General features: G+C 41.9%; 1 protein-coding gene across 1 annotated transcript in view; it reads left to right on the top strand.

The window, feature by feature from the left end:
* Positions 1-12,816: 12,816 nt before the first annotated feature.
* Positions 12,817-27,648, top strand: part of Man1a2 (mannosidase alpha class 1A member 2) — a 128,531-nt gene continuing 113,699 nt past the window's right edge. The window contains exon 1 of the mRNA XM_059265959.1: positions 12,817-13,265. Within this exon, the coding sequence (XP_059121942.1) occupies positions 12,964-13,265 (302 nt within the window). The 5' untranslated portion in view covers positions 12,817-12,963. The remainder of the gene's footprint in view (positions 13,266-27,648) is intronic.

Raw genomic sequence — 27,648 nt, 5'->3', positions numbered from 1 at the left:
GGGAAAGACTCTGTCCCCAAAGGAGAGGAGCTCACTTTGCTGTTTTGCTTGTACTGTCTCTGATAAGAAAGGGCAGCAATTTTAAAAATTAAGGTCTCTTAATGAGGTTGGCGGTGGCTTATACAACAGACGCCATAAGAGAAAGTTAATGGAATATTGGGCCTCAAGTAAGTGTTAATTAGGAAATCCTGACTATTTGTTTTCTCGGAATGCATCCTTGTCATCATTTAAGAGACAACATGAAGCTTAGCGTGGTAGTGTATGCCTATAATCCTAGCACGTGAGTTCATGCCTGCTTTACATAGCAAGACAGCCATAGTGAGGCCCTGTGTTACAAACAAAGCAAAACAACAATAATAAATGATAGCACTAGAGTCACACACAACCTCATTATGACTCTATTACTATCCAGAAACTTTCCACTCTGCAGACTCCCAAAAAAATTCCCTTCAGTGGTTGAAAAAGGTCTCATGCCTATTTGGGCAGTCATTACAGGCTCCAACTTTATTCACATTTTTAGTAGATTAGGCTGAAATTGCATAGCACATTTGGAATGTTAAAAAATCTACACCTCATTTGCATTTGGGAATTACTATAAAGTAAATACAAAACCTTACAATTCATAATTGGAAATCTGTAAATCCTTTAAGCTCTTTTCATGCTTGGAGCTGCCAAGTTAAATGCCTCTGGGATAATAGCTCCTAATGTCCAGCATTTTATACCCCAGTTTGGATGTGTAATATGTGCTCATCTCCATCCCCCTTTCTCATCTCAGTTACTGCAAAACCATTGTTCTCTGAAGAATAATTACCACTTGTAAATGCAAACATTAGTTTAAGGTAATTCATAGTAACCAGTAAAAAGAAAGGGATTTGTGCACCATGAAATGTATGCCTGAGAATTCATGGTAAACTGGGCAAGTTTGATTGCTTTTATCTTTTTTTCCCTTTGGTGTAGGGACTAACCTCAGGCCCTAACATGTGCATTAAGTTGATCAGTTATAACCCTTGCCTTGGCTTTTCCTATTTATTTATTTTTTAATATTTATTTTATGTGTGTGCATGTGCATGCAGGTGTCTGTGGAGGCCAGAAGAGGATGTCACATCTCCTGGAACTGGAGTTACAGGTGGTTGTGATCTGTTCCATGTGAGTGCTGGGAACAGACCCCAAGTTCTCTGCAAGAGCTATAAGTACTCTTAGTGGCTGAGTCATTTTCTACAACCAATTTACCTGTTTTTAGTAGCGGTTGTATGTGACAAAAACTCAGGATTGGTTTATTCCTTAAGTAGTTAAGCATACAGATATTCCTGAAGGTCCATCATGCATCATAATTATATGAAAAATGATAATTAAGTTTGCAGACAGTTTTCTTGCATTGTTACTGTGTGGCTCCCTCTGGTTTATCGAAGCATCTCTACACAAGATTTTGGAGGGTGGAGGTTATGGGCCAGCTGGGAGAGCACTTGCTTAGCATGCATGAGACTCTAAATTCAGTCCCCAGCATCACACACAAAAAAGTGCTTTTCGATGGATTTTTAAAAATTGATGGACTTACTTTGTATATATTGAATATAATTTGACTTTTCAATGGGCAATTTGAATGTCAAAATTGAGGGGAGGAGAGTTTCAAACACTGTAACCAGAAGGAAGGAATCGGTATCTACTCCCTCACCCCATCCCTCAAAACCCTCAACACAAGCAGCTCCGCTTTCCCCCCTTATTGCCATGCACCAAGTGGTCTCTGCAAGCTTGTGGATGCCAACCTCACCTGCCATCCAATCAGCCATGCTACCCGTGCGCTTCCTGAAAAGCCTGTCCATCTTTGCCAAGGATTCTCCTATCATTCAGGCCATCAGGACCTTCCTGTTCGATGGCAGAGTCTTCTAGCTGCTCTGTCTGTGGTAGTCTAAACCACCCCGAAAGTCCAGTCTCTATTTTATAGTCAGAGTGACCCTTCTAAAAATGGGTATCTGATCTAATCACGCCTCTGCTTAGAACTTTTTAATGGCTTCCTGGTGCTTTCAGAATAAAGCCTTCTGACTTTAATGTGGCCTCCCTGAAGGCTCTTCATGATTCAATCCCTATTACTTGTTTCTTGGTCTGCTTGATTTAGCAGTTTCTGATTGTTAAAAATGCCTAGCTGTATGGTGAGCGTGTCAATTTCTCTTTGGATCTTTGGCCATTCTTCTTTCTATAATTGAAAGCCATGGTGTTGGGTACATTAGGTTTCTTGGTAAAGACTTTTATTATTATACTATATGTATTTGGTGTAAAGGATTATTGTCTGGTATTTATAGCTTTATCAGCTGTCTTTTTTGTTATTGTTTTAATATATGTCTTGTTATAGCACCTTTCTGTAGTGTACTTTGTGTGTTTCATGCTAACATCACCTACTTGAATATTACTTTCATTTATTTTTTGTTAAATTTAAACCAATATAATGTTCTATGTCTTTATAAAAAGTAATTTCATTATGTTTATTGTACTCACTACTATCTATTTGGATTTAATTCTATTTTGTGTTTTTTTTTGTGGCTATATTATGTTTATTTTGCTTCCTGCTGGATTATTAGTTTCCTATATTAACTCCCTTCAATTCTTTGCTACCAAGTCTCTCTGTTGATTGAGAAGCTCTGGATTTTCACTGATGGAAAACACCCAGAATATAGACTGGTCAGACTAGTGACATGGTAGCCTAGCTATCTGGGAGGCTGAAGTGGGAGGGTCATTTGAGCCCAGGAGTGGGAGACTTGTTTCGACTACATAGTGAGACCCCCTCTCAAATATGACAAAGGTCTTAGAGCTCTCCAACTGTCCATTTTACATTTGTCCTCATGCATTTGTCTCCTTTGTTGCTTGTTTTTGTTTTTTCTTTTGAGTCAGGCTCAGCTTTGGCCACCGGAGTACTGGGGTAACAGGTGTGTTCTACGTGCCTAATGTTTTCCTGTATTTAAAAAAACCAAACACAGAGGTAGGAATTATTTAATCCTACTTAATATTTTATTAATTCCTTCCCTCATCAGTATCTCTTTTCTCTTAAGCAAATGGCTTTTTATTTGTTTTTGGTTGCTTGGCTTGGCTTTAACGGTTCTTTTGGTATAGAACTGTGATCTGTAAACTCTCTTAGCTTTTATGAATGAAAGTGACTGTTTCACGTTCTTCCTTAAATGACAGCTCATCTGGAAACCAAATTCGAAGTTGATATTTTCATTCAGCACTTCCGGCATACTCAGTTGTCTTCTTTGAGAGTCTAGCTATAGTTCCTCTGCAGATAACCAACATTTCCCCTTTAATAACTTACCTTTACTCTTCATCCTCTTGATCTGTGACTTCACAGTCTTGCAGTAAATGTTTGTCCTTATCTTCATATGAACTTCTGATGTTTTTCCAGTAGAAAACTTTGAGCTGCTCACACCCCCTTAAGTATAGCTTTTCTATTCCTCTTGGCAGTTTTTCTTATTGGAATTCCTATTCAACATAAGTCAGAGTAACCCAATGTTAATCTCATGGATCTGAAAATCTCCATCTAATTTCCAGGCCTCTTTATTTTTCTTGACTCTGTTCTGGGCGAGTTTTTGGTGTATTTATGGAGTCCTTTTTCTCTTTGTGTTTTGTTAGCTCAGACTAGTGGACTACATAGACTTCAGAGAAAGTCTATTAGTTTTCTATTTTTTCCCAGTTTAATAACCATGTTTTTTATTTTGTAAGATTTCTATTTGTTCTTTTTCATTTTTCCCTGTTTTTTATTCATGCTTTCCATAACTTCTTGTCCTTTTAAAAGGGATGTTGAACCTTCATTTTATTAACTTGAAAAAGCAAATGTACTTAATTTTAAAGATCTTTGTCTGCGGCCAGAGAGATGACTCAGTGTTTAAGAGCACTTAGCTGCTCTTGCAGAAGACTGGAGTTCAGTTCCCAGCACCCACATTAGACAGCTCACAACTACGTGTAATTTCAACTCCAGGGAATCTAATGCCCTCATCTGCCCTTTAAGGACACTCATACTCACGAGCAGACACATGTGCATGCACACATACACATAAATTTAAAAAAATAAATAAAGCTTAGCCTTTGGGGCACCTACATTCATGTACACATATCCATACAGATACATAATTTAAAATTAAAGGTCTTTTAAAAAAATAAGTAAATCATGCCAGGTGTGGTGGTGCATTCCTTTAATATCAGCACTTGGAAGTGAGAAACAGGAAGGTCTTTACAAGATCAAGGCCAGCCTCGTCTACATATTGTGTTATATAGGCCAGCAAGATTACTTAGTAAGACCCTCTCTTTCTCTCCTTTAGTTTTTTTTTTTTTTTTTTTTTTGAGACAAGGTGTTTTTGTGTAGCCTTGGCTGTCCTGGAACTAGCTCTGGAGACCAGGCTGCCCACAAACTCATAGAGATCTGCCTGACTCTGCCTCCTGAGTACTGGGATTAAAGGTGTGTGCCACAATGATAGCTAAGACCCTGTCTTTAAAAATAAGTAAGTAAGTAAGTAAATAAATAAATAAATAAATCTTTAAAAACCTCTTTCAGTTTGTAGAGTTAGTTTCATTTGGAGGACACTCCTGTTCTGAGTGTTTCTTGGATAGCTTTCTTGGTGTTAGACGTTATGTATTTATAACCTGACAGTTAAGGTCACTTGGAAGAGGGCATTTCTGCTTGCTTTTTTTTTTTTTTCTGGTTTGTGTTAGCATATTTTTTCCTCTCCTGCTGTGCTTCCTCCTCCAAAGTCAGTCATTTTGCCTCCATTTGCCTCCTAGGCCTCAGTTCTAGGATCAGGTCTAATGTTAGTATTTGGATGTTCCCACTTCACCCAGTGAAGTTGGGGACACCACAGAACCAGCTGAGTGGCTTGGTTCCTGGGTCCAAGGCAGGCTTTGTCCTCCTGCTTCCCTGGCATAGGGTGGCAGTGATATTTTCAGGCTCCTTTCATTGGCTCATACACTCAGCTGGCTCATGGCTTCTCTACTCTGAAGTCTGTTTTGTTCCTGCCACCCTCCAGGAGACAGAAATCTTGGCTTTGGGGCCTAGACCCCAGTGGGCTCCTGGCTGTAGACTGCCAAGTGTTTTCCGTTTCAGTTCCATTTCTGTTTCAAGAATACGTTTACTTTGTTTCTGAGCCTGGGTGTGTCTTTTTGGTTTTCTCTTTCTGTATTATAGCTTTTTGACTTCTGTTATTTAGAAAGACGTTTTTCTTTATTTTTATTTGAAATGTATGGGTGTTTTGCCTACATGTATGTCTGTGCACCTTGTGCATGTAGAGCCCATGGAAGCCAGAGGAGGGCACTGGATTCCCTTGGAATGGACAGTTGTCAGTTGTCATGTGGGTGATGCAAATGGAATCCTGGCCCACTGGACCACCGCTCCAGCCTCCATCATTGAGATTTTTGTGTAGGAAAAGGAATGGTTAGAAGAAGACCTTGCTGCACCAACTTGAGCAAATATATTCCTGTGTGTGCCTCTCCCTCTTTCCTCTTATTCTCCCATTAGAAGCTTTGCTCTAGAGAAAAAGAACTGCTTTTACTTTCCAACAAGTTACATGCCCTTCTCTGGAACACCAAGTAAGGATGATGTAAGCCATAGAAGACAGTCAGGTGGAGATAAACGAACAAACCAACAAAAAACTCACCATTATTGCATATAAAGCCAGAAACCACTAATTTCTAGATCTGAAACCCAAAAGGGCTTGTTGAGAGTCTCTGATGACCTTTGACCCCTACAAAATCTGGCCTCAGAAAAGCCACCAAAGAGGAAGGATCTGCAGGGCAGACATGCTTATCTGAGATTATTGTCTGTGTAGGTCAGGGGGCAGGAAGGGAAAATGTGGATGAATCTTTAGTAACTGAGTCCTTCTTGCTAGATTAGCTCCAGTCAAGAACCATGGGCTGATGATGTAATATATGCACGCACTCATCCAGCAAAATCAGAGTGCTAAGAATGGTGTAAAAAGCCTTAGGTGGTACTTCAGTAGAAATTCCTCTTTCTCCTCATGACACCCTCCAAGGCTTTACAAGGCTCTCCCCACCTCATTTGTCCCAGCAACTCCTATTTATCCTGATGCCCAGGATAAAATAGTCATTAATGTTTACCACATCCTGACCATAGAGGAAACATCATACTTATCTCTTTAATCCTCAGGACAACCCTATGAGGTTTGCAATCTTTAAATGAGATTTCTCATTTTGAATATTGTGGATGGAAAAAAATTAAGGGCAGGAAACACATTCAAAAGCTAATGTAAATGTGAATAGCCAATTAGGCCTGAGTTTCCCCAGCACCAGAGCTACATTCTTTGTCATATGTAGGCTACCTCACGTATTTTAGTCATCTTTGATGCCTACAACACAGTAGAGCACCGGAATACATAAAGCAACAAAATACAGTCTCGAGCTAGCTGCCCAGAGCAGACGTGAAGTAACTTTAACCTAAGGATTTATAAAGACTATTTAACCTCTTTCGGCATCAGATTCCTCTTTATAAATATGGATACGAACATCCCACTTTGAAAGTGCCTGCAGAGGCTGCTGAATTCAATAGCTCTCCGGCGTCACTTCTGCGCAACACATTCAACTTCCATCTTCTTTCTCCGGCTGCCTAGGGAGACAGCTGTCCTCTTCTGAGCACCCCGCTTATGTCCCTGTGCAAGCCTGTTTGCTTCCAGAGAGAATGGATTACTTTTGGTTCCTGATCCCTTACATTTCTAAAATGAATGAAGTTGCACATACTAGCGGCAGCCATAGTTCCTCCATGTTAAGACATGCTAGGTATTGCCCAACACTTGCTCCCAAGCCACAAAAACTAATTCCAAGAGAAAAATAAAGGACTATGCTTGCGTAATTCCATTAGTAGCTTCCTGTCGCTGTAACAAACGCTCGAGTTAATCAAGTTAGCAGGAGAAATGGTCTAATATGGGTCACGGTTTGAGGCCCAGGTTCACGATCCCATAAGCCCATTGCCTTCATCCTCTGGCAGGGGTGCTGGATGACAGTGGCAGGGGACACAAGGTGAAGCAAAATTGCTGTCCTCGTGGCCAGGGAGCGACATAGGAACAGAGGAAGATGCAAGTCTTCCAATGTCTTTAAGGGCATACCTGTGACCATCGAAGGCCTCTCACTAGGCTCTCATCTCAGTTACCACTACTTTTTAAAATAGCGTTATGAGCTGGTGTCCAAGCCTTTAACACGTGTGCTCTTGGGGGACAATCCAGACCCAAACTTTGGCATTCTGCCCATAGCCCCCAAAAGCCTATGCCCATATCCCAGTGCAAAATGCAATCTGCCCTTCTTTAAGAGTCCCTGATATCCTCACTGTTATATGATTGTTCACAAGTCAAACTCCAACATCTCAAGGCAAACTCAGCTACGAGCCTGTATAACAATCGAAACAAGCCGCAACCACTTCAAGGTATAAAGGCATAGCGTAAATCACCGTCATTCCAAAAGGGAAGGACAGGAAGACAGACAGGGACCCCAGAAGGGCTGAGACTAAATCTTCACAGCTCCACTTCTAGCATCCAAGGTGATCCACTACGGTGAAATGTGGCCATCTGAGGACTCTGTGGTCCCATCCCTTTGGCTTTACTAGAGAGACAGCTGATTGTGCCAACTGCCTGCAGATTCTCATGCCATGCTGCAGACCTCTGTGCCTTCTTAGGGTCTTCCATGAGCCTTGGTGTCATTCTCAGAGCTACGGACATTGCTCTGTCAAGGCTGCTCGTAGGGACTTTGACCCTGACATACTGTCCAGCTATTCAGGCTTTCTTTTGACTTCTCAGTGCAAACTAATGCTTGGGTTTTGTGTGCCTGCAGAAGCAGTATTACACGGAGGAATCATTGTCTGTTGCCTGTGTGGATTGTACCTGAGTCAGCTTGGGCCATGGCCTCAGAGTGCCTTGCTGGATAGTGACTAGGACATGAATTTCTATGCACTTTTGGGCACACTGGGCACCCTGGCTTTCTGGCAGATCTGAGTAAAAGGGGGCACCTCTTAACTATTCTCATCTTGGTTTCTTTCAAAACAGTTCAACCAAGACCCATAGACTAAGATTGGGGAAGGGGCAGTCAGCCAGAGGAAGGTTAGGCATACCTCTATCTCTAGGTCACACAAATGGAAAACGTATTTTGTATTGAGCTACTGGGTTATTTTTATTATTTTTTTATGTTTTAAATTTTTAAAAATTATTTTATGTTTATGAATGTTTTGCCTTCATGTGGATATGTGTGTGTGTGTGTGTGTGTGTGTGTGTGTGTGTGTGTGTGTGTATGTGTATGCATACATTTTTTTTCTGGCTTTCCTGGAACTTGTTTTGTAGACCAGGCTGGTTTCTGCCTTCTCAGTGCTGGGCCACCACTGCCCAGCATATATACTTTTTGTTTAATGTGTGTGGTATATACTTGTGTATCCATGTATGTATCTCAGAAGTTGACATTAGGTATCTTTCTTTAGCTCTCTTTTCCTTATTTTTTGAGAAGAGGTTTCTCACTGAACTCAAGAGTTGGCTATTTGTGCTAGACTGGCTAGCTAGTAAGTACCAGGGATCCCCTTGTCTCCACAGGATTATGCTTCCATGCTTGGCTTTTTACATGCATGCTGAGGATCTGCTTTATAAACAATAACTTACTTGATCCTTACAAACAAGAATTTACTTGACCTTAAACAGTTCTAATAATAGGCAACACTTATTATGGTTTTATAAATAAGCAAGTTCAGTAAAGGTGGAGGTTGGACTGAAATATATGTATTTTAGCTACTGGTTCAGTACTCTGTCCATAACTCACGGTACCTCATATTTGTCTGAATAGCTCCATTTTATCAATGAATCCAAAGAGAAAAAACATTGACCTGAAACCACAGAATACAGCCTGTGAAAGCAAGGCTATCGCCTAAGTCTTCTGATTATGGAGAGATGGTGATGATATGCACTAGCCATTGGGAGCCCATTTTACTGGCAGTGTAGGCAACAACATCACCTCTTCATCTTTCCCAGTTCAACGCTCTGGGGAGATCAGCCAGGCAAACCACTGGAAGAGTGCTGTGGTTACATGCATGTTCTGCAGGCTAGGCTGGAGCAGACCCCTGTTAGTTCCCTGGAGGGTCAGCTCAGGTGGTACGTGACCCATCCTTCCCACCTCTCCTCACGGAGGGACCCTGAGTTCGCCAAGAGCTTTCCTCCCTTCCCCCGTCTTGCAGTGGTCACTGCCCACCTATTCTCCCACACAACTGCAAACTCACTGAAGATCCCTATTGCTCTCATCTTAGGACTTGGGAGATCTGCCACACAGTAGTTACTCAACAGTTTCATTTTTTATAAGCAAATAAGCTACACATCCTTAGGCCCAGAGAGTTGGCCTAGGCTTGTTTGGGTTCGCTGACTTTCATGCAGCTAACCTGAAAATTTCATAGCTTTAAACTACACATTATCCCAGATCTCTAAGGAAAATGCTTTCTAGATGCAAACAGAAGCGAAGGAGCAAGGCTGGAGCCTAGTTATTTCCCTATGCATTCCGTGGTAATATGTGGTAATTTCTCATCAGACATCCTTTCTTGGACAAGTTGGAAACCAGTTGAAACTTGGAAGAATAAGGTTAAGTAAATAAAAACCCATCATTTTGCATCACTCCCCACCCAGTTTCATTTAGAATGGGGCTAAATGATGATACCTGATCTAGTAAGTCTGGAGGATCAAGGTCAAAATTGTTTTATTTTAACATGGAAGAGTCAATATAAGTTTAAGCAAACACAAGGAACTTCAATATTGCAATACATGAATGGATCCCAGGAATGCCCCTATCAGTCTGAAATCTGTAGGGATAAATTTTATTTTGTTAAAATTTAATAATTCTAATCTCCTAAAATACAAATTAACATATGAATTTGTAAAAGGAAAATTACCATTTTATCTGCCACTTCGGAACCTTGTCTACACCTTTGATCAAAGCCTGACTATGCTTTGAAAATGAAATATTCTCTTTAGGCATCTGGAATGAAATTCCTCTTTGTTATGTACTCACACCCCAGTTCACATCCTCTGCTTTCTGAGATTGCCCTCAGATGGATCAGCCTGTGTTCACCTTGATATGACTGACTCCATCTCCTGAAATCTGACCTTAACTTTCTCAAGTACCATTCTTTATAAATTTTTAATTTAATTAATTATAAATGTAATACAAACAGAACACATGGGGAAAATTATACATAATACCAATGTCTTAAGAGCTGTAATCTTTTCTAAATATTCCCTTTTACTGTATTTATATGCATATTCTTATATACTTGTAATCATAATGAATACATTTGCAACATCCTTTTTAAAAACAGTGCTGATTCTTTTAACTCTGTCTTCTTTTTAGAAGTGAAAGAAGATGGACGGGAGATGGAGGGGGAGGACAGAGGGTGAGTTGGAGAGGTAGAGGCGGAATGAGAGGGAAAGGGGGGAGTGAGAGAACTGGTAACAGTTTGAAGGCTGGTGTAGGAGTATAACAAAATAGTTCACTGTATTTGAAGATCTGCAAAAATCTGTAACATTAACACTTTTATCTCATGGAGAAAAAAATAGGCAAGGGCAAGAAAGAGGACCTGGCATGTCTAAGGTTCTTCACCAGCTCAAAGACTGGAATTGTAAAGTCACATTTGTAGACTAGGTTATGGCAGATTTCTTACGATGGCTATTTCTTGTGGCTAACAGTTGGGTGTCAAGCTAGGTACTATTTACTTTTCAAGATTTGTACAACTTGCCATTTCGTTCAGAGGTCGGTATTTATTTCCCTTGACCCTCTCTCATGGAAAAGAACGACCTCAACAGTAGGAAGGCATCGTGTTCCTTTTCCTCTGGCTCTCCAGAGTCTCAACCTTAGAGGTCTGTGAAACCGACACATTGTATAAACACACATTCGGAAGGCAGGAATTTCTTACAGCCATTCACCAGTGTCCCACACAAATCCCACCCACTTTGGATCCAGCACCCTGAGCGATGGCCCTTAACATTTTTATGTCTTGTGCTTGTTTTATTTTGGAAAGCAATGACTTCTTTTGTCCTGTGGTAGGAAGTTAGGTATGCAGAGCCTCTAGAAATTTCTACTGAAATGTAGTTCTGAATCCTGCCAAGGAACATGAAGCTTTCTTTGCTTGATTTCCCAGGCTGACTTCTCACCACTGCCTTTTATGGGCCTACTCGCCAATTACCAGCCACCAGTGAGGATGGGTACAAGGAACAGAAAGTAAATATTAAAATAAAAAAGAAGCCGAAAGCAAATGAGATACTGGTATGCATTGCTAAGAAACCTATTACACTTAGTCACAACCTGGTTCTTCTCTATATTGTAGATAACAGAACTGACTCAGATCGTTTTTTAAGCCTCAACTTCAATGATATTATCTTTTTGGGTTTTAACACCTGCTCATTCATCTCTTTTATCTTTTGGGGGAGGGTGAAGATGACTACAGAGTGTGTCCTAGGGACTGACCACCAGGAGACTCCTGTCCTACCCAGGTGGCCGGATTCCTTAGAAAGGAACCCAGTTGAAAGGGCAAGGCTGCCATTTTAACACGGAACCGGCACGTGGCTGGTGCCACCTTCCTTCACCCAGCCTCGCGTGCCCGGGAACGCGTGGAAGTTTGAGACTCTGCAGTTGAACCCGGGGGCCCGAGTCTCTAAGACCGAGGCAGGCGTCAGCCTCGGCCTCTGGAATCCGTCAGTTCCAGGAATCCCAGTCCCCAGCGCCACTGTCCAGACCGGGGCTCTCGGTCCCCCTGGTCTGGGCGCCGGGGTTTCCGGGGTCTCGGGGTTCTCCCGGCAGCGGCCAGGCCCGAGCGGCCCGGCGGGCGGGGGAGGGGCGCGGCGGCCGGGAGCGTGCGCGCGCACCTCACACTCCGCCGCCCGGGGACGCCCACTCGCGAGTCGGGGCGGCAGGCCGGCCCGCGCCCCCCGCAGCCGCTCCGCTCGACCCAACCGGTGTCGGCCCCGCAGCCGCTCCGCGCTCCTCGGGCCTCCAGAGGCCAGGGACCAGCCCCGGGCCGCGGTCCCGCGCTGCTGCCGCTGCCGTCACCGCCGCCGCCGCCGCCGCCGCCAGCCAGCCAGAGCCGTGCGAGCCACCCGAGGCCGGGCCCAGCCGGAGCGAGCCGGAGCCGCCCTGCGCTCGCCCGAGGCGCGGCTGCTCGCCCGAGGCGCGTGCCGGCCCGCCCGCCTCTCCCAGGCGGTGCGAGGAATGAGCCGGCGCCGGCCCCGGGCTGTCGGTCCGAGGGCCGCGGCCCGGTTACTTCGCACGCCGCCCAGGCGCAGGGGCTCGGCTCCCGCGGCTGGGCTCGGCCGGGAAGCGGGCGGCGGGGCTCGCTGAGGAGGAGGAGGAGGAGCCGGGCGGGGGCGGCCGCTCGGCAGAGGAGGAAGTTCCGCTCCTGACAGAGCGCGCGGCGGCGCGGGCGCTGAGGTGTTCGGGACGCCGTCGCCCTCTCGGCCCCCGGCTGAGGCTCGCCGCTGCTCCGCCGCTCGCCGCTGCTCGGAAGCCGCGGAGGTTGAGGAGCGGTGGAGCCGAGGCTCCGGACGAGCTCAAGTGGACCGACCCGCTGCAACTCGGCGTCTCGCCGGCCGCCCGCGAGCATCGCGCCGGGGCGCGGGCATGGCAGAACCCACCTTGCAGCTTCTCTGCAGTGTGGCTCGCCCGATCCGCTCCCGGGAATGAAGAGGAGACTCGCGATCACCCGGTGAGGCCCTGAGAGCCAAATGGCGAGAAGATCTTACCGGACAGAAACCAGCGATCGCTTGGGAGGTCACCCGGGCTTCTGGATGTAATCGGAGAGCGTGAAAGAGGTGGCTTCGTAAAAAAAAAAAAGCACAACAATCCTTTGAGAGGAGGGAAATTGAGTTTATCCATTTCTGCCAAGGTTTCGGAAAACACGGTTCGATGTGTTGTACGTTTGATATAAGATGAGAACTTTATAAAGTATTCCGTCCAAGAGCCTAAACGATGACTACCCCAGCGCTGCTGCCCCTGTCTGGTCGTAGGATACCACCTCTGAACCTGGGGCCGCCCTCCTTCCCACACCACAGGGCTACCTTGAGACTCTCCGAGAAGTTTATCCTTCTCCTTATTCTTAGTGCCTTCATCACCCTGTGTTTTGGGGCATTCTTCTTCCTTCCAGACTCTTCAAAACACAAACGCTTTGATCTGGGCTTAGAAGATGTGTTAATTCCTCACGTAGATGCCGGCAAAGGGGCTAAAAACACCGGAGTCTTCCTGATCCATGGACCCGACGAACACAGACACAGGTTCGTTTGTTTCTCAAATTCGGGTACTCTGAAATTTAGGCTCTCTCTTTTGGTAGAGCAAGGGACAGTTCATTGCTTGCTTTTTTCCTTCCTTTCTTCTTCTTTTTTTCTTCTTCAGTAAAATGTCAATGCTAAACGTTGCTGCCTCAGAGCTAGCAGAGTAGAACCATAGCCTGGAAGGACTCGAGTTCCTTAGTTTTCAGACTGTGGACAGCTGGGAGTGGAGAGATGGGGATTCAGATTGCGCGCATTGAGGACGTGTTGCCTGCCTTCAGTCTTTCTGCCCTGCCACCCTGTGAAGTCACCGAATCTTGACGGCCCTTAGACTTTGCTCACCCAACAAGTCCCGGTCCCTGGCTTGTGCTCTGATCTTTTGGTTTTCATTTGGGGGCGTGGATATCCCTAACTACTATAATTTGGCTAGTTAATCTGAACCGAGCTCTTGCGGGGTATAGTCTAGATAAAATGGAAGCTCTGCTTGTAGCCTTAAAGTCATTTTTGTGTCTTTACCGAAAAGGAGACTTGGGAGGCAATTCACTTTTTCCAAACGTGTCTCTTCTTTCATAAGTTAATCGTCGAATATGTGAGGCAGAATTATGTATTTGAGATGAGACCACCCGAATGATAGAGCTCCTGTAGAAAACTGGTGGTGGTTTTAACCTAAGCGTGAGGATTTTGAAAAGCCTAGGTTCAAATGTGAGCCTAAGTTAGATATTTGGGACGACACAGTATTGTAATGAGAGCTTTCTCCGTTTGCCAGCGTAGTTAATAATCCCTTGCTTGGTGGTTCACTGACTTTTGGCTTTACCTTATGGAGTACTTCTAATATAGTTTCATACCAGTTTTCTATAATCTGGGATTTGTTTTGGTATTTTAACTTTGATACTTTTAGATTTTTTTCTTTAATTTTTCCCTTTGCTTTTGTAACTGAGAAACATCTTACTTGTTCTGGGTAGTATCTGCTGAAAAAATAAGGTAATTTTTCTGTACAACCTTATTTCCCATGGTATGTATATAAGATATGAGCACTTGGGGAAAATGTATTTAAGGCTGGCATCAGAGCTCTTTGACAGTAGTGATGCATTAATGTCGGCTATTATGATCAACTGTCATGTTCTAATAAGTAGCTTCCTTTATATTTTGTATGGGTAAAAGTTTTTAGAAATTGCTAATTTTCAGTTTAATGAATTTCTATTTAGAGAGTTAAGAAAAATTCTCGATTGGTTGAAGTTAAAATACAATGGAGATGTGTGCATTTTACTGCACAATTTTAAAAGGTCTATTTAAGTCATAAATAACACTCCTTCAACTTTATAGCTCATGAATAATGTATGTTGATTGTTATTATTGAGAGCACCTGGCTCCTGAGTTTGGCATGACAAACAGTTCTGAAAGCTAAGGGATGGTTAGGGAGCTGCACCCTTAGTTTGGGATAGGAAGAGTCAAGGTGTATATATATATATATATATATATATATATATATGTGTGTGTGTGTGTGTGTGTGTGTGTGTGTGTGTGTGTGTGTGTGTGTGTTGCATTTGATTAGTTCTTGAGTCAAACAATTAGAATTCCTGCGTCGAGTGTCCAAGAGGTGAAAGACCTCTGTATTCTCTCTCTTTCCACAGCATCAACAGTTTGTATTTCTCTTTATTGAGGATTTTGTTGTTGCTTCCTCTCATCTGAAAACAATCTATTAAGAATAATTTTACCTTGAGCAAGTGTACACATTTAAAATGACAGCAAATTAATGTGCAAATATGAACTTGATTAAGAATAATTCAGAAAGATAATATTTTTATAGAGTTATTTGTAACTGTGATCCTACTTATTTTGTGTGTTTGTAGTATCATAGAAGGCAAAATTTTGAGGTAGGTGTGTGTGTGTGAGAGAGAGAGAGGAGAGAGAGAGAGAGAGAGAGAGAAGGGGGGCTAGGGAGAGGAGTGAGGAACCTCACTTTACTGGGTAATTGGAGGCAGGTCAAGGCCATATTTCCTGTTAATGGTGTTTGAGAGCTACTTGTTGGGTTAGTGTTTCCTAAAGGAATGTATTAGTTTATATAGTAGGGGTTGAGTTCAGTAGTTAGTCATTTTACAGTTTTTTCAGTGACTAAAATGTGTGATTTTTTTTTTTTTTGGAGCTAATTTTTAATCAGCTCCAATTGTTTTCCTCTGTATGACAGTGACGTCTATTTTACAGGTTGTATTGAATGAGATAACACATGCAGAGTCCTCAATATAGTTCACAGCATTCAGCCAATTATCAATAATTCTTAGGTTATTATCACTTGTTAGAATTGGAATACTCTAGTTCTGACTCTGCTTTAAGCATTTTATGTTTCTGAAAAGCTAGGTACAGTTTGATAAATATTTTAAGAGTACACCAGAATCTTATTATCAAAATGAACATTTTATAACTAAATTATTAGTTAGCAATAAATACTGTTCAGACTGCCCATCTAGAGCCTCCCATGTGGAGAGGTTAGTGAACGTTGGATAGGTGATTTTGGTTTGGGGAGTTAGAAAGTTGTACTCAGAGCAATCAGAATTATTTATTTATTTATTATGTATACAGAAGAGGGTGCCAGATCTCATTACAGATGGTTGTGAGCCACCATGAGGGTGCTGGGAATTGAACTCAGGACCTCTGGACCTCTGGAAGAGCAGTCGGTGCTCTTAACCTCTGAGCCATCTCTCCAGCCCCGCAATCAGAATTTGTGGGGAGTGACTGTCCAGCATTTGGAGTGGAGATAGGACGGCTTCATTGAGAGAGAAGGGGCTGTGAAACTGAGTAAAAGAAAGCTGAATGAAGTGTAGTGATAGGAGGAAGAGAGGCTTCACTGACAGTCCTAGTGGAAAAAGCTTGGTGTCCTCAAGGAGGCAAGAAATGTTCAATGACTGATGTAGTAGACAGTGTAGTTGTGTGGCCAGGTGAGGAGAATAGACGGGGCAGATGTGACCTTACAGTTCCTGTCTATCCCCTAGTCACAGGAGCTTGAATTAAATTATTAGTGTGCACAAAGTGGGGGATTCGTGTGAAAGTCTGCATTTCTGATTTTTCCCCAAAGAATTTGAGACTAGAGCAAGCAACACTCCAGTGTGTGTTTTCAGATGGCTAACAGTCCCACTGGCTCCCTCTGGCTTTCTCTTGACCTGCTTGTGCTCTGTATTTTATGTCACTCACTTAAGGTGTCACAAAAGTAATATAATAAATCAATACTTAGCCTGCCAGTAGTTAAGTTTGCATCTCTAGGTTGAATCCAACGGTCTGTTTTGGTCTGCATCCTGAGTAGCCTATGGGAAGTCACTGAAGCAAAGTAACACCATCATTTTGAAATTGAAAAATAAAACCAATTACTTTAGTACAGGAGGACAACCAAGGTTTGAGAGTCTACTGTAGCAGGAATCCTAAAAGGTCTTATTAATAAAATCAAACCTGAGGCCAGTTATTGTGGTGAATGCTGAAAGATCAGAGAAGCAGAACAAGCCACAGCTACCTCACCTCACCAGTTCCTCAGCTGATCCTGTTTCCTCAGACTGGAGTCCTTTGAGTCCTTATCCAAATGGTTCTCAGCTGAACTGCTGCTAGAAGCCTGAAAGCTTAACCAGCCAAATGCTTCTAGTTACTGGTCCTCACGCCTTATATACCTTTCTGCTTTCTGCCATCACTCCCTGGGATTAAAGGCTCACTTTCTGGGATTAAAGGCGTGAGTCACCATGCTTGGCTGTATCCTTGAACACACAGAGATCCAGGTAGATCTCTGCCTCTGGAATGCTAGGATTAAAGGCATGTGCTACCACTGCCTATCCTCTATGTTTAATATTGTGGCTGTTCTGTTCTCTGACCCCAGATAAGTTTATTAGAGTGCACAATATTTCGGGGAACACAATACCACCACAGTCTACGACACAGAATATTGACTTAGGCCATGGTAGAAGTACTAGGGAAGAAGAGAAATTAGTGGAGAAATGAAATTGAGCTAAGTTTTAGAGATTTGTGGTTGGCTGAATATAGAGGCTAAGGTAGGTCTAAGGTCTTGGATTAATACAAAAGTTTTTTCTCTTAATGCCTTTTTTAAAAAATTTATTTTAAAAAAATTTTGCCTTTATTTACATAATTGGTATTATGTGAAATTAATATATTTGCTTGAGGATACTTTAGCATGTTCCCTTTTATTAAGTAGTTTATAAATTTTTTGATAATTTTTTGATATGTTTATAAAGCATTTTTTTTTTTTTTTTTGGTTTTTTTTTTTGGTTTTTCGAGACAGGGTTTCTCTGTGTAGCTTTGCGCCTTTCCTGGGACTCACTTGGTAGCCCAGGCTGGCCTCGAACTCACAGAGATCCGCCTGGCTCTGCCTCCCGAGTGCTGGGATTAAAGGCGTGCGCCACCACCGCCCGGCATAAAGCATGTTTATAAAACATGTTTATAAAATATTTCAGAGTGCCAGTCAACTCTCAAGATGATAATAGCACAAACAGTACCAATAGTTTAAAATTACATTTATGATTTTAAATCGCTACAAATAAGGATTTGTTACAGTGTGCATTAATTACAATACATACTAGTTTACATAAAGTGTCATCTTTCTAGTTTGCTTATGTAATAGGCAGTTTCAATTCACTTATCAGTCTTTCATTTTGAAACAGACATTTACTTATATAAATGATATTATACAGATGAGCTTGAGGCCCCCCCCCCCCCCCCCCCCCCCCCCCCCCGGTGTTTAAGTGGTTAAAACATTGAACGTATATTTGTGAGTTATCCGTTATCCTTTAGTCAGGATCGTTCTAGTTTGAATTAAATTCTTGAGTCGTGTGTGTTTATTTCTGGTAGTTTTCTAAAGGGGGAAATGGTAGGTTTTAGAGTAGAAGATCTGAAGTGGAATTGTGGTTTTTATTTGGTGGCTGTATGACAGTGTACTAGATGTCATCGTTTTGAACCTGCGTGCCCATTACTAGTTACATCAGACAAAATATGTACTTTAGCTGGATACAGAGATGACTTAGTAAGGCACTCTGGAAGCAGAGGCAGGTGGATCTCCATGAGTTCAAGGCTAGCCTGGTCTACCCAGTGATTTCTAGGCTACCCAGGGCTATATAGTCAGATGTTGTCTCAAAAAAAAAACACAAACCCAAACAAAAATAAAACCCACAGAAGTGCTGTAATGAGAGATTCTTGAATTTCTTATTTTAGACTTAGTTTTATTTATGTATCTTTCTCTGTGTGTATGCCATGTATGTACGCAGGTACCTGCAGAGGCCAGACAAAGGCGTTAGATCCCCTGTAACTGGAGTTTTATAGGCCATTATGAGCTGTTGGATTTGGTCCTGGGAATTGAACTTGTATGCTCTTAACCACTGAACCATCTCTCCAGTCCTTTGAATTCTTTATCCACATCACAATTGCTGTTTTTTGCTTATGATTCATCATTGCTTTTTAGTGCATGCGTTGGTTATTTTTCTAGTCACTGTGACTAAATGCTAGGCAAGAAGTAACTTAAAGGCAAACTTTTATTTATTTTGCCTCCCAGTTGAGGAATGCAGCTCATTACATGGCAGTGGGAGGGACTTGGTCTGTAGTGCTGAGGAAGCAGAAAAGGAATTCCACTGTTTACCTGGCTTTGTCCTTTTTCTCTTTGTATTTAGCCCTTGATCTAGTCCATGGGATGGTGTTCCCCAGCTTGAGGTAGGTATTTTTCTCTCAGTTAAATGTTTGTGGAAACACCCTTGGCTGACATACCGAATGTGTGTCTTGTAGGGAATGGAGGAAGCCCTGATTGCGTGAAGTCCTTAGTGAGCGTTTATTGTTGTAATGGACACAGGCTTGCAAGGACTCCAAGTCGACCCTTGGGAAATTGGCAAACCTCTTCCCCATAGGGTTCAGGTTCAGAATGTTTGAGTGTTTACTGATACGTGATCGGGGTGTACAAAAGCTAGCAACTCCTTGTCTTAGGCTGTACATGAACTCACTGAGGTTCTGGATTGCAGAGGGAGTAGCTACCACTCCATCAGAATGTGTACACTCCACCTGACACGAGCTTTTCTGTCCATGTGTCTGCATGTGTGTCCTTTCTTCATCCTCTCACTGCCCCAGTCAGGACCCAAGCCATGCAGGACGTGGCAGTGCTTCATTAATGATCTTGGTATTTAATAATTCAGTCGAATTGACAGTTGAAATTTACCATCACAAGTCTACCTCCTTGTCAATTGGCCCAAACACATTTTTTTTAATTTTTTTTCTTTATTAAGAAATTTTCTACTTACTCCACATACTATCCACAGATCCCCCCTCCTCCCTCCTCACACCCCCCAGCCCTCTTTCCCAAGCCACCCACATCCCCACATCCCCCAAATCTAAGTCTCCCATGGGGAGTCAGCAGAGCCTAGCACACTGAGCCTAGGCAGGTCCAAGCCCCTTCCCACTGCACCAAGGCTGTGCAAGGTGTCACACCACAGGCACTGGGTTCCAGAAGCCTGCCCGTAGACCTCCCAAACAGTTCGAGCCAAACAACCGTCTTCCATATCCAGAGGGCTTAGTCCAGTACCATGGGGGCTCCATAGCCACCAGTCCACAGTTCATGGGCTTCCACTAGTGTGGCCGGTCATCTCCGCACATCCTCCCATCATGATCTTGACGTCCCTCGCCTGCAGAATCCCTCCTCTCTTCCATCAGTTGGATTCCTGGAGCTCAGCCTGGTGCCTGGCCATGGATCTCTGTGTCTGCCTCCATCAGTCACTGGACAAAGGCTCTATGATGACAGCTAGGTTATTTGCTAGGCCAGTCACCAGAGTAGACAGGTCCAGGCACCCTCTGGACCACTGCCAGCAGACCAAGGTGGGGTCAACCTTGTAGATTCCTGAGAGGCTCCCCAGCACCCTGCCTCTTCCTATTCCCATGATGTCCTCATCTATCATGGTATCTCCCTCCCTGCCCTCCCACTCTGACCCTGTTCCAGCTCCACCCTCCCATTTCCCTATGTTCTCATCCCCCACTCCTCGCCCTCTGCCACCCCCCCAACACCCAGTCCACTCATGTAGATCTCATCCACTTCTCCTTCACAGGGCCATCCATGCCAAACACATTTCTTTAGTCTTAACATTCAATCTCCATTTTCTATAGGCTTATGGCCGATTCATAATGCAAAATACATTCATTCCAACGTGAGAAGTCCTCAGAGTTTTAACAGTTTCAGTACTATTCAAAAATCTAAGGTCTCTTTTGAAACCCAAGGTACTCTCTTAACTGTGAGTCTCTCATCCAATAAAATTTAAAACATAGACAAAGCAAGTTCTATATTTTCATTTACAATGATACAGAATAAACGTCCCTACTCCTAAAGGTAGTAATGAGGGCATAGCAAAGAAAGATAGGGCCAAAGCAAGACTGAAGTCAGACAGGACATATGCCCAGTCCAGTAGCTACATGTCTGGTGTCCAGGGTTCTTGGTGGTTGGTATCATAGGGGCTCCAACAACCTTGGATAGTCATTCCCTTCCAGTTCTGTGGTCTACTGTTACAGCACCCCTAGCCTCTCTCTTAGGCTGGCCCCATTCCTTCCTGCGGCATTTTTGGTAGCTATACCAGGTTCTGACATCTCTAACTTCCTGGGGTCTCTATTGCAACTTAGGTTTCACCTTCATAACTTTGTGCAGTGGCCTCTTAGGGGCCTCCTTACAGGGAATCTGATGTGGTGCCTGGCTTCAGTGGTTTTCTGGAACCTTGGGACAAGCCTCCATCACCCTGTAATTCTGGGAAACTAGTCCTCTATGGACAACTCTGCCAGGTTTTACTCCCAGCTCACAGTGTAGTCTGGTGCTCTATTCCACATGGCCTCTGTGTGCATTGGCAGTTGAAACTGGGAAGACACTTGCTTTCCAGCAAGAACCCCCTTCAGAAGCATTCTGAGTGCAGTCTCTTTTTAAATGACTTTGCATTTTACAAGCTAAGTCTTCAGTGGGTGGGGTCTTGTCCTAAAAGGGAATGCTTTTTAAAATATTTTAAAATTCATTTGTTTTTTGTGTTTGTGTGTGTGTGTGTGTGTGTGTGTGTGTGTGTGTGTGTGCGTGTGTGTGTGCGTGCGTGCGCGCGCGCGTGTGTGGTGGGGTGTACACATGCCATGGTGCACGTGTGGAGCTCAGAGAACAAATTGCTTCTTTACACCAGTTGGTTCCAGAAACTGAACTCGGGTTGTAAGGCTTGGCAGCAAGTGTCTTTGCCCACTAACCCATCTCTTTGGCCCCAAAGGGATTTTTTGTTGTTGTTGTTGTCCTAGTACAAAATGAATGATTTCTCTTTAATTGCCTTAATCTCTCAACTGCCCCTGCTTAAAGAAAAATGTTTTTTTAGATTATTTAATTATATGTGTGTATGTTTATGTACATATGTGCAAGTACCCGAGGAGGCCAGAAGAGGGTGTTGGGTCCCTTGGATTTGGAGGTAGCTGCAATCCTTCTGATATGGGTGTTGAGAATTAGACTCTGCAAAGGTCCTCTGCAAGGGCAGTGCATCCTCTTAACTGCTGAACCTTAATTTCCTTAATAACTGGGTCTTTGCCTATGTCTGCCATGTCTCAACTTTAAGCTTGCTCATGTTCCTTTCCTTGCTAAGCTGCACATTTCCCCAGTTTTCTGCTCTCTCTCATCATTAATCTGGGCAAGAGCAATGGGTAATAACCATGCCACAGGCTCAGTGCTCTGCTGTAGTGAAATCTCCTCTGCTAAACAAATTAGCCCATTGCTTTTGAGTCCAGCTTCCCTCAGGCTGTCTGGACACAGGCAGAGCACAGCCTTGTTCTTTGCCAGAATGTAACATGAATTTTCTCTAGTCCAGTTTCCAGCTGAGTCTTTATTTTTGTATGAGGCCTTGTGAACTGTGACTTCACTGTCTGCATTTTTATTGGCTCTCTGGTCCTCTGCACTCCCACCATATGTCCTGTTAAGTTCCATTTATAGCATTCTAGGACATCACAAACGCTTGTCACTTTTGACTCCTGTTGCCCAAATACATAGAAAATTGTGTGTGTGTGTGTGTGTGTGTGTGTGTGTGTGTGTGTGTGTGTAAAATTGGGCATAGACATAAAATATTTATTTATAGTAAATTAGATTTATTTAAAAACTGTTCTTTGGTTTTCATATAACCTTACCATTTAAGCACAAAAGCAAGTTTGCATACTAATGATATGGATGTGTTTATTTTTACATAAAGAATTAAACTTCTTAAAAAAAGAAATCTTGACTCAATATTTGATACTGCAGGACATAGAACATCTTCATTTTTCAGAGTTGATCAGTTTTTTAATTTTATAATCCTCAATGCTGAGAAGGCTGCTTCACATAAATTTGTATAAAATAGCAATGTACAAAAATATCTTTATTTTTTTCATGTACTTATTTAGTGTGTGTCTGTGTGTGTATCTGAGCATGCACATACCTCAGGGTTCATATGGAGCCCATGTGGGTGTCAGAGGACAACTTGTGGAAGTTGGTTTTCTTTTACCACCATGTGGATTCTGAGGCTCAAACTCAGGTCATCAGGCTTGATGGCAGGTGTATTCACCTGCTGAGCCATCCAGCTGGCCCACAAAAGGCACGTTTAAAGTCTTTTCAGAGATTGCTGGAAATTGTGCCATAATCCCAAGCCAAAATTCATTTAATGATTTTTAAATTAAAACTCGTCAGCACCTGAAATAGCATCTCTAAAAATAAAACATTTTAACATTATGCAAAGATAAACTAATACATACTGATTAAAATATTAGAAGGTTTTGGTTTTCACAATTGAATTATTTTCTGTGTAAGGGAAAATATGTGTACAAAAAACACTGCAGCTCATAACATACATTGCTCTTGAAGCCAAGTTTCAGGAAGAGTTTATTGTATTGCATGGTGTATGGTGGCATGTACAGTACGACATGTCCATGTCATGTGTGCAGAATCAAGGTTGCAGTGAAGTCTTGTCATGCAGCTTGGGTGAGCATTGCTAGAAATACCTCAGATTCATTACATGTTTGATGTTGAATGCATCTGGTTATCGCATATTTACTGTTGTCATATTTTCATGCCCCCTACATTCAGTTACGTGTTTACATCTGTGGTTGTGACCCACATTTTAAGAAGCTGAGGTATTTTACAGATCCAGAGTCTTCCAAACCCCTCCTGTAAACAGTTGTAAGGACCATGAACTATGTGGACAGGCTGTCAGAGCAGTGGCAGCCCTACTTCTTGGTTCCAACTCTCTGTATTACTTTTTCTTTCCTGTGACCAAACACCTGGCAGGAAGTAACTTAAGGGTAGAGGGTTTATTTTGGCTTTTAGGTTTGCATGCAGTGGTGGGGAAGGCATGGTGGGAGGGGCTTGGCTTTATGGTCCTGACCAAGAAGTAGAGGAAGGGAATTTCAGAATTCATCTGGCTTTTCCCTTTCCCCTTTGTTGTTTAGGTCTTGACCCCAGCCAGTGGAATGGTATTCTCCGTGTTCAGGGTGGGTTCCTCATCTAGTTAACCACTCTTTGGAAATCATACAGACACACTCAATGGAGTGCCTTATTAACACCCTCAGTGTTTCTTATTCCAATCAAGTTCATAGTTAAAAGAGCCATTATAGTTCAAAAGCTAGAGATTGTAAATATCAATATTGCAATTTTAATTTTCTTTCCTTTTTACTCACTTGATCCCTCTTCTATGTCTTTAGACTCTTAACATGTTTATTTTATTTTTTGAGACAAGTCTTGCTATGTAGCTCAGACTTTCCTGCCTCAGTCTCCTAGGGTATCAGAATAACAGTTTTTTATACTTAAAGCTTTTTGGTCCTTTTGCTGGTTTGCTGTTTTGTCTTCTGGTAAGTCTATTGGCTATTCCATGGCCTTTGTAATGTATTTCCCCCTTTTAGCTCATAGTTGTTTGTCTTGCTTCTCTTTACTTAGATGTGAATTATATACAGTCTGTGTACACTTTATATTTCTGAACAACAGACTAGAGTAGGTGTCTTTATTGTTGTTGTTCTTCAGATAAGAACATTGACTGAATACCCTTTTTCAGCTCTGTAGTTGGAGAACAAGCAGTCTGCATTCATAGACTTAACTGTTTTATTGCTGGAGTACGTTTTAATGTAGTTCTCAAATTCAGAATACAGTTGGCAGTATGGATAGTCTCTATGATTCCTTTATCACTCAGAGTATAGTTCTTCCTAGTTCCTCTGCACATCCAAGAGTTGCTCTCGGATAGAATGAAGGTGATTGGAAGATGAGGTAAGAGGTATGAAGGGCTCTATAAAAATATTTCAGTATATATAGTGGAGGTTCAGACCCATCTCTGGCAGACTATTGGCCCTTCACTGAGATACAGAGCACTTGCTAGGGAGGTGGATTGGGTTAAGGAAAGCCTGGTTGTTTTAAATCCAAGTATGGTTATAGATTAGTGAAGAGTTTGTCTGGATTCTGATGTTAACTTTGTGATGGTTGGTTGATTGTTCTTTTGTTTTTTGATGGTCTGAGGGTTTTGGTTTTTCTCCACTTAAATTACTTGTAGTTTTTGTTCACAAGTGTAATCTGGGAGATGCTCACTTGCAGGGTAACGTTTTGTATATTCTTATTTAAAACCTAATTTTGATCTGGAGTAAAAATGCCTATAACTTTGCTTTATTAGTTTAGCATTTTGAAACCACAGAATGTTTTTTATTCTTGTAATGGATTTTAATGAGATGAGTATTAAATGCCATAATAGATAGACAGTATTTATTGGTGGACAGTATTGTTGTTATTATTATTATTATTGTTATTATTAAAACATATAGCCAGACAGTGGTGGTGTATACCTTTCATCCCAGCACTCAGGAAGCAGAGGCAGGTGTTGGACCTCTGAGTTCCAGGCTAGCCTGGTGTACAGAGCGAGTTTTAAGACAGCCAAGGCTACGGAGAAACCCTGTCTTAAAAAGCCAAAAGACAAACAAACAAAACATATAAATGTTTTAAGAAAATAAAGTTTGCTCTAACTTTAGTTTATTTCCTCCAAAAGCTATGATAGCTTTTACAAAATTTCCTTTGGCTTTCTTAAAAAGAGTTCTAGGCTGGCCGGGTGGTAGTGGCATAGGCCTTTAATCCCAGTGGGAGGCAGAGCCAGGTGGATCTCTGTGAGTTCGAGGCCAGCCTGTCTACAGTGAGAGATCCAGGACAAGCACCAAAACTACAAACCCTGTCTCGAAAAAAACAAAAACAAACAAGCAAAAAAAGAGTTCTATCTTATTATTTCTTCTTTGGACTTCCTTATTAAAATATCAAATTCATGATCTCTGGATAATCCTTCCAAAATATTGACATTGATTTAGTTTAGTTAGTTTAAGTTTTTTTTTTTTTTAAAATCTTAACTACAGAGACTTTGCTACTGATCCTTTATTAGCAAAGGAAATGGAGTTTACCTCTTTGTGTCCATATCCAGGTAGCTTTTCTGATAAGACAGGTAGAATATCTGTAATCCAGGAAGACAGTCTGTGTAACAGTCATTTCAGTCAACTGTTGGACAGAATAGAGATCTTGTAACATTACAGTGGAGCTAACACATGCCCATCACTTGACTAATGCATAGCTGGACAGGAGGTTAGGGAAAAGAAGGTGTGGAAGGGTGGGTCTGGGGAGGATCAAGGAATCCACAGTTCAGGTTAGCGGAAGCTTCGGCAGACCTGAACGAGCTCCTTTAAACATTTGAAAGTGTAGTCCCCAGCACTAAAAGGTTTTACTTAGCAGAGAGGAATTATCATGGTTCATTATCTGTTTATAAGCAAAATATTATTTTCTATCATCACTATTGTACATCTGTGTTTTTGAAATCCTTGGAAGTTTTTTTTTAAATACTCTTTTCTAATGGTGATCTTTTTAAATCCTCAGTGTTCTTGCTACTACTGTGACCTTTATTAATAGCTTGATTCACTCCTTTAGCTCCTCTGCTGTTCGTCTGTCTTTAAATTTTTTAGTCTTTCTTATTGTTATGGTATATTTAAAGGATTATATAATCATTGCTTCCTGATCTGTCTTTCCCAGTAGTCCTTGAGGACAGATAACCATATTTTATTTTCTATTTCCAATGCATAAAGGCCTGCTGTTAAAAAATGAAAAAACATTAGAAATAATTCATATTTGCCCAAACTAGAACAAACTCATTCCTGGAATTATATCTAATAATACTCGGCATGCCCTTGCATTGAATCCTTTTTTTTTTTTTTAGGAAAAAGAAAAAGAGTAGAAACATGTGATGAGTGTGTTGTGTGTTTAACCCTCTCTAGTTTTCTCATCAGATTTCTAAGTGGGTTTTAGTAGTCTCACTTTGATACTCTAACATTGAAATCATGCCTAAATTCTGAAAGTTTCCCCCAGGAGCTATATGTCTACTAAAAATTATCAATTGATTTTTAAAATGTGGATACACGTTATATTTCCTCTTGATTGAAAATTACAAAAATATGCAATCTGAGTCTTTTTATTTCTTGAGTAGGAAAATGATTTTGTTACTTTCATTTTTCTATTTGGGCAAATTCTACCAGAAACATTTATTTGCTGTTGAGGTTTTGCTGAAACTTTTTTTTGTTAGAATATTGTAGAAATTAAATTTATGCTGGGCAGTGGTGGCACACGCTTTTAATCCCAGCACTCGGGAGCAGAGGCAGGTAAATCTCTGTGAGGCCAGCCTGGGCTACAGAGTGAGTTCCAGAAAAGGCGCGAAAGCTACACAGAGAAACCTTGTCTTGAAAAACAAAACAATAAAATAAAATAAAATTTATGGTGGAGATTGTTTATTCAGATTGGGTTTAAAACTTCCTTCAGAGGATATTCTTTGTAATACTTGTTTTAATATTTATATAGTCCAGAGGAAGGCATCATTGTACGTTTAAAGTAATATTGGACTCTAAGATAAAAGAGATTCTAGCTTTAGCCTTGACCTTTAGTATTGAAGTATATTAAGATATGCTCTTTACCTTTTTTGTGCCTTGATGTCCTTCTTTATTTATGAAATGAAGGAATTAATTGGATCATTTTTTTGTTCATGAACATTATCTAAAAGCAATTATTTGTGCAATAGGGCAAGTGTGTGGTACTTTACACAGCACAAAGACTGAAGATATAATATATTCTATTTAATAGAAATTAGTGTCATTTTTGTACATAAAATTACAAGTTATACATTTATTGTTGTTGTTGTTGTTTTTTGAGGCAGGGTTTCTTTTTGTAGCCTTGGCTGTCCTGGAACTAGTTCCGTAGACCAGGCTGGTTTGGCACTGACAGAGATTCACCTGCCACTGCCTTTCCAGTGCTGAGATTAAAGGCGTGCACCACTACCACCTGGTTATAAAATGATTCTTAGAAAGTGACTAAAATTTATTTATAATACAGTTATACAAT

The sequence above is a fragment of the Peromyscus eremicus genome, chromosome 6, assembly GCF_949786415.1.
Source record: "Peromyscus eremicus chromosome 6, PerEre_H2_v1, whole genome shotgun sequence".
NCBI lineage: Eukaryota > Metazoa > Chordata > Mammalia > Rodentia > Cricetidae > Peromyscus > Peromyscus eremicus.
This window is presented reverse-complemented; position numbering and strand designations above follow the sequence as displayed.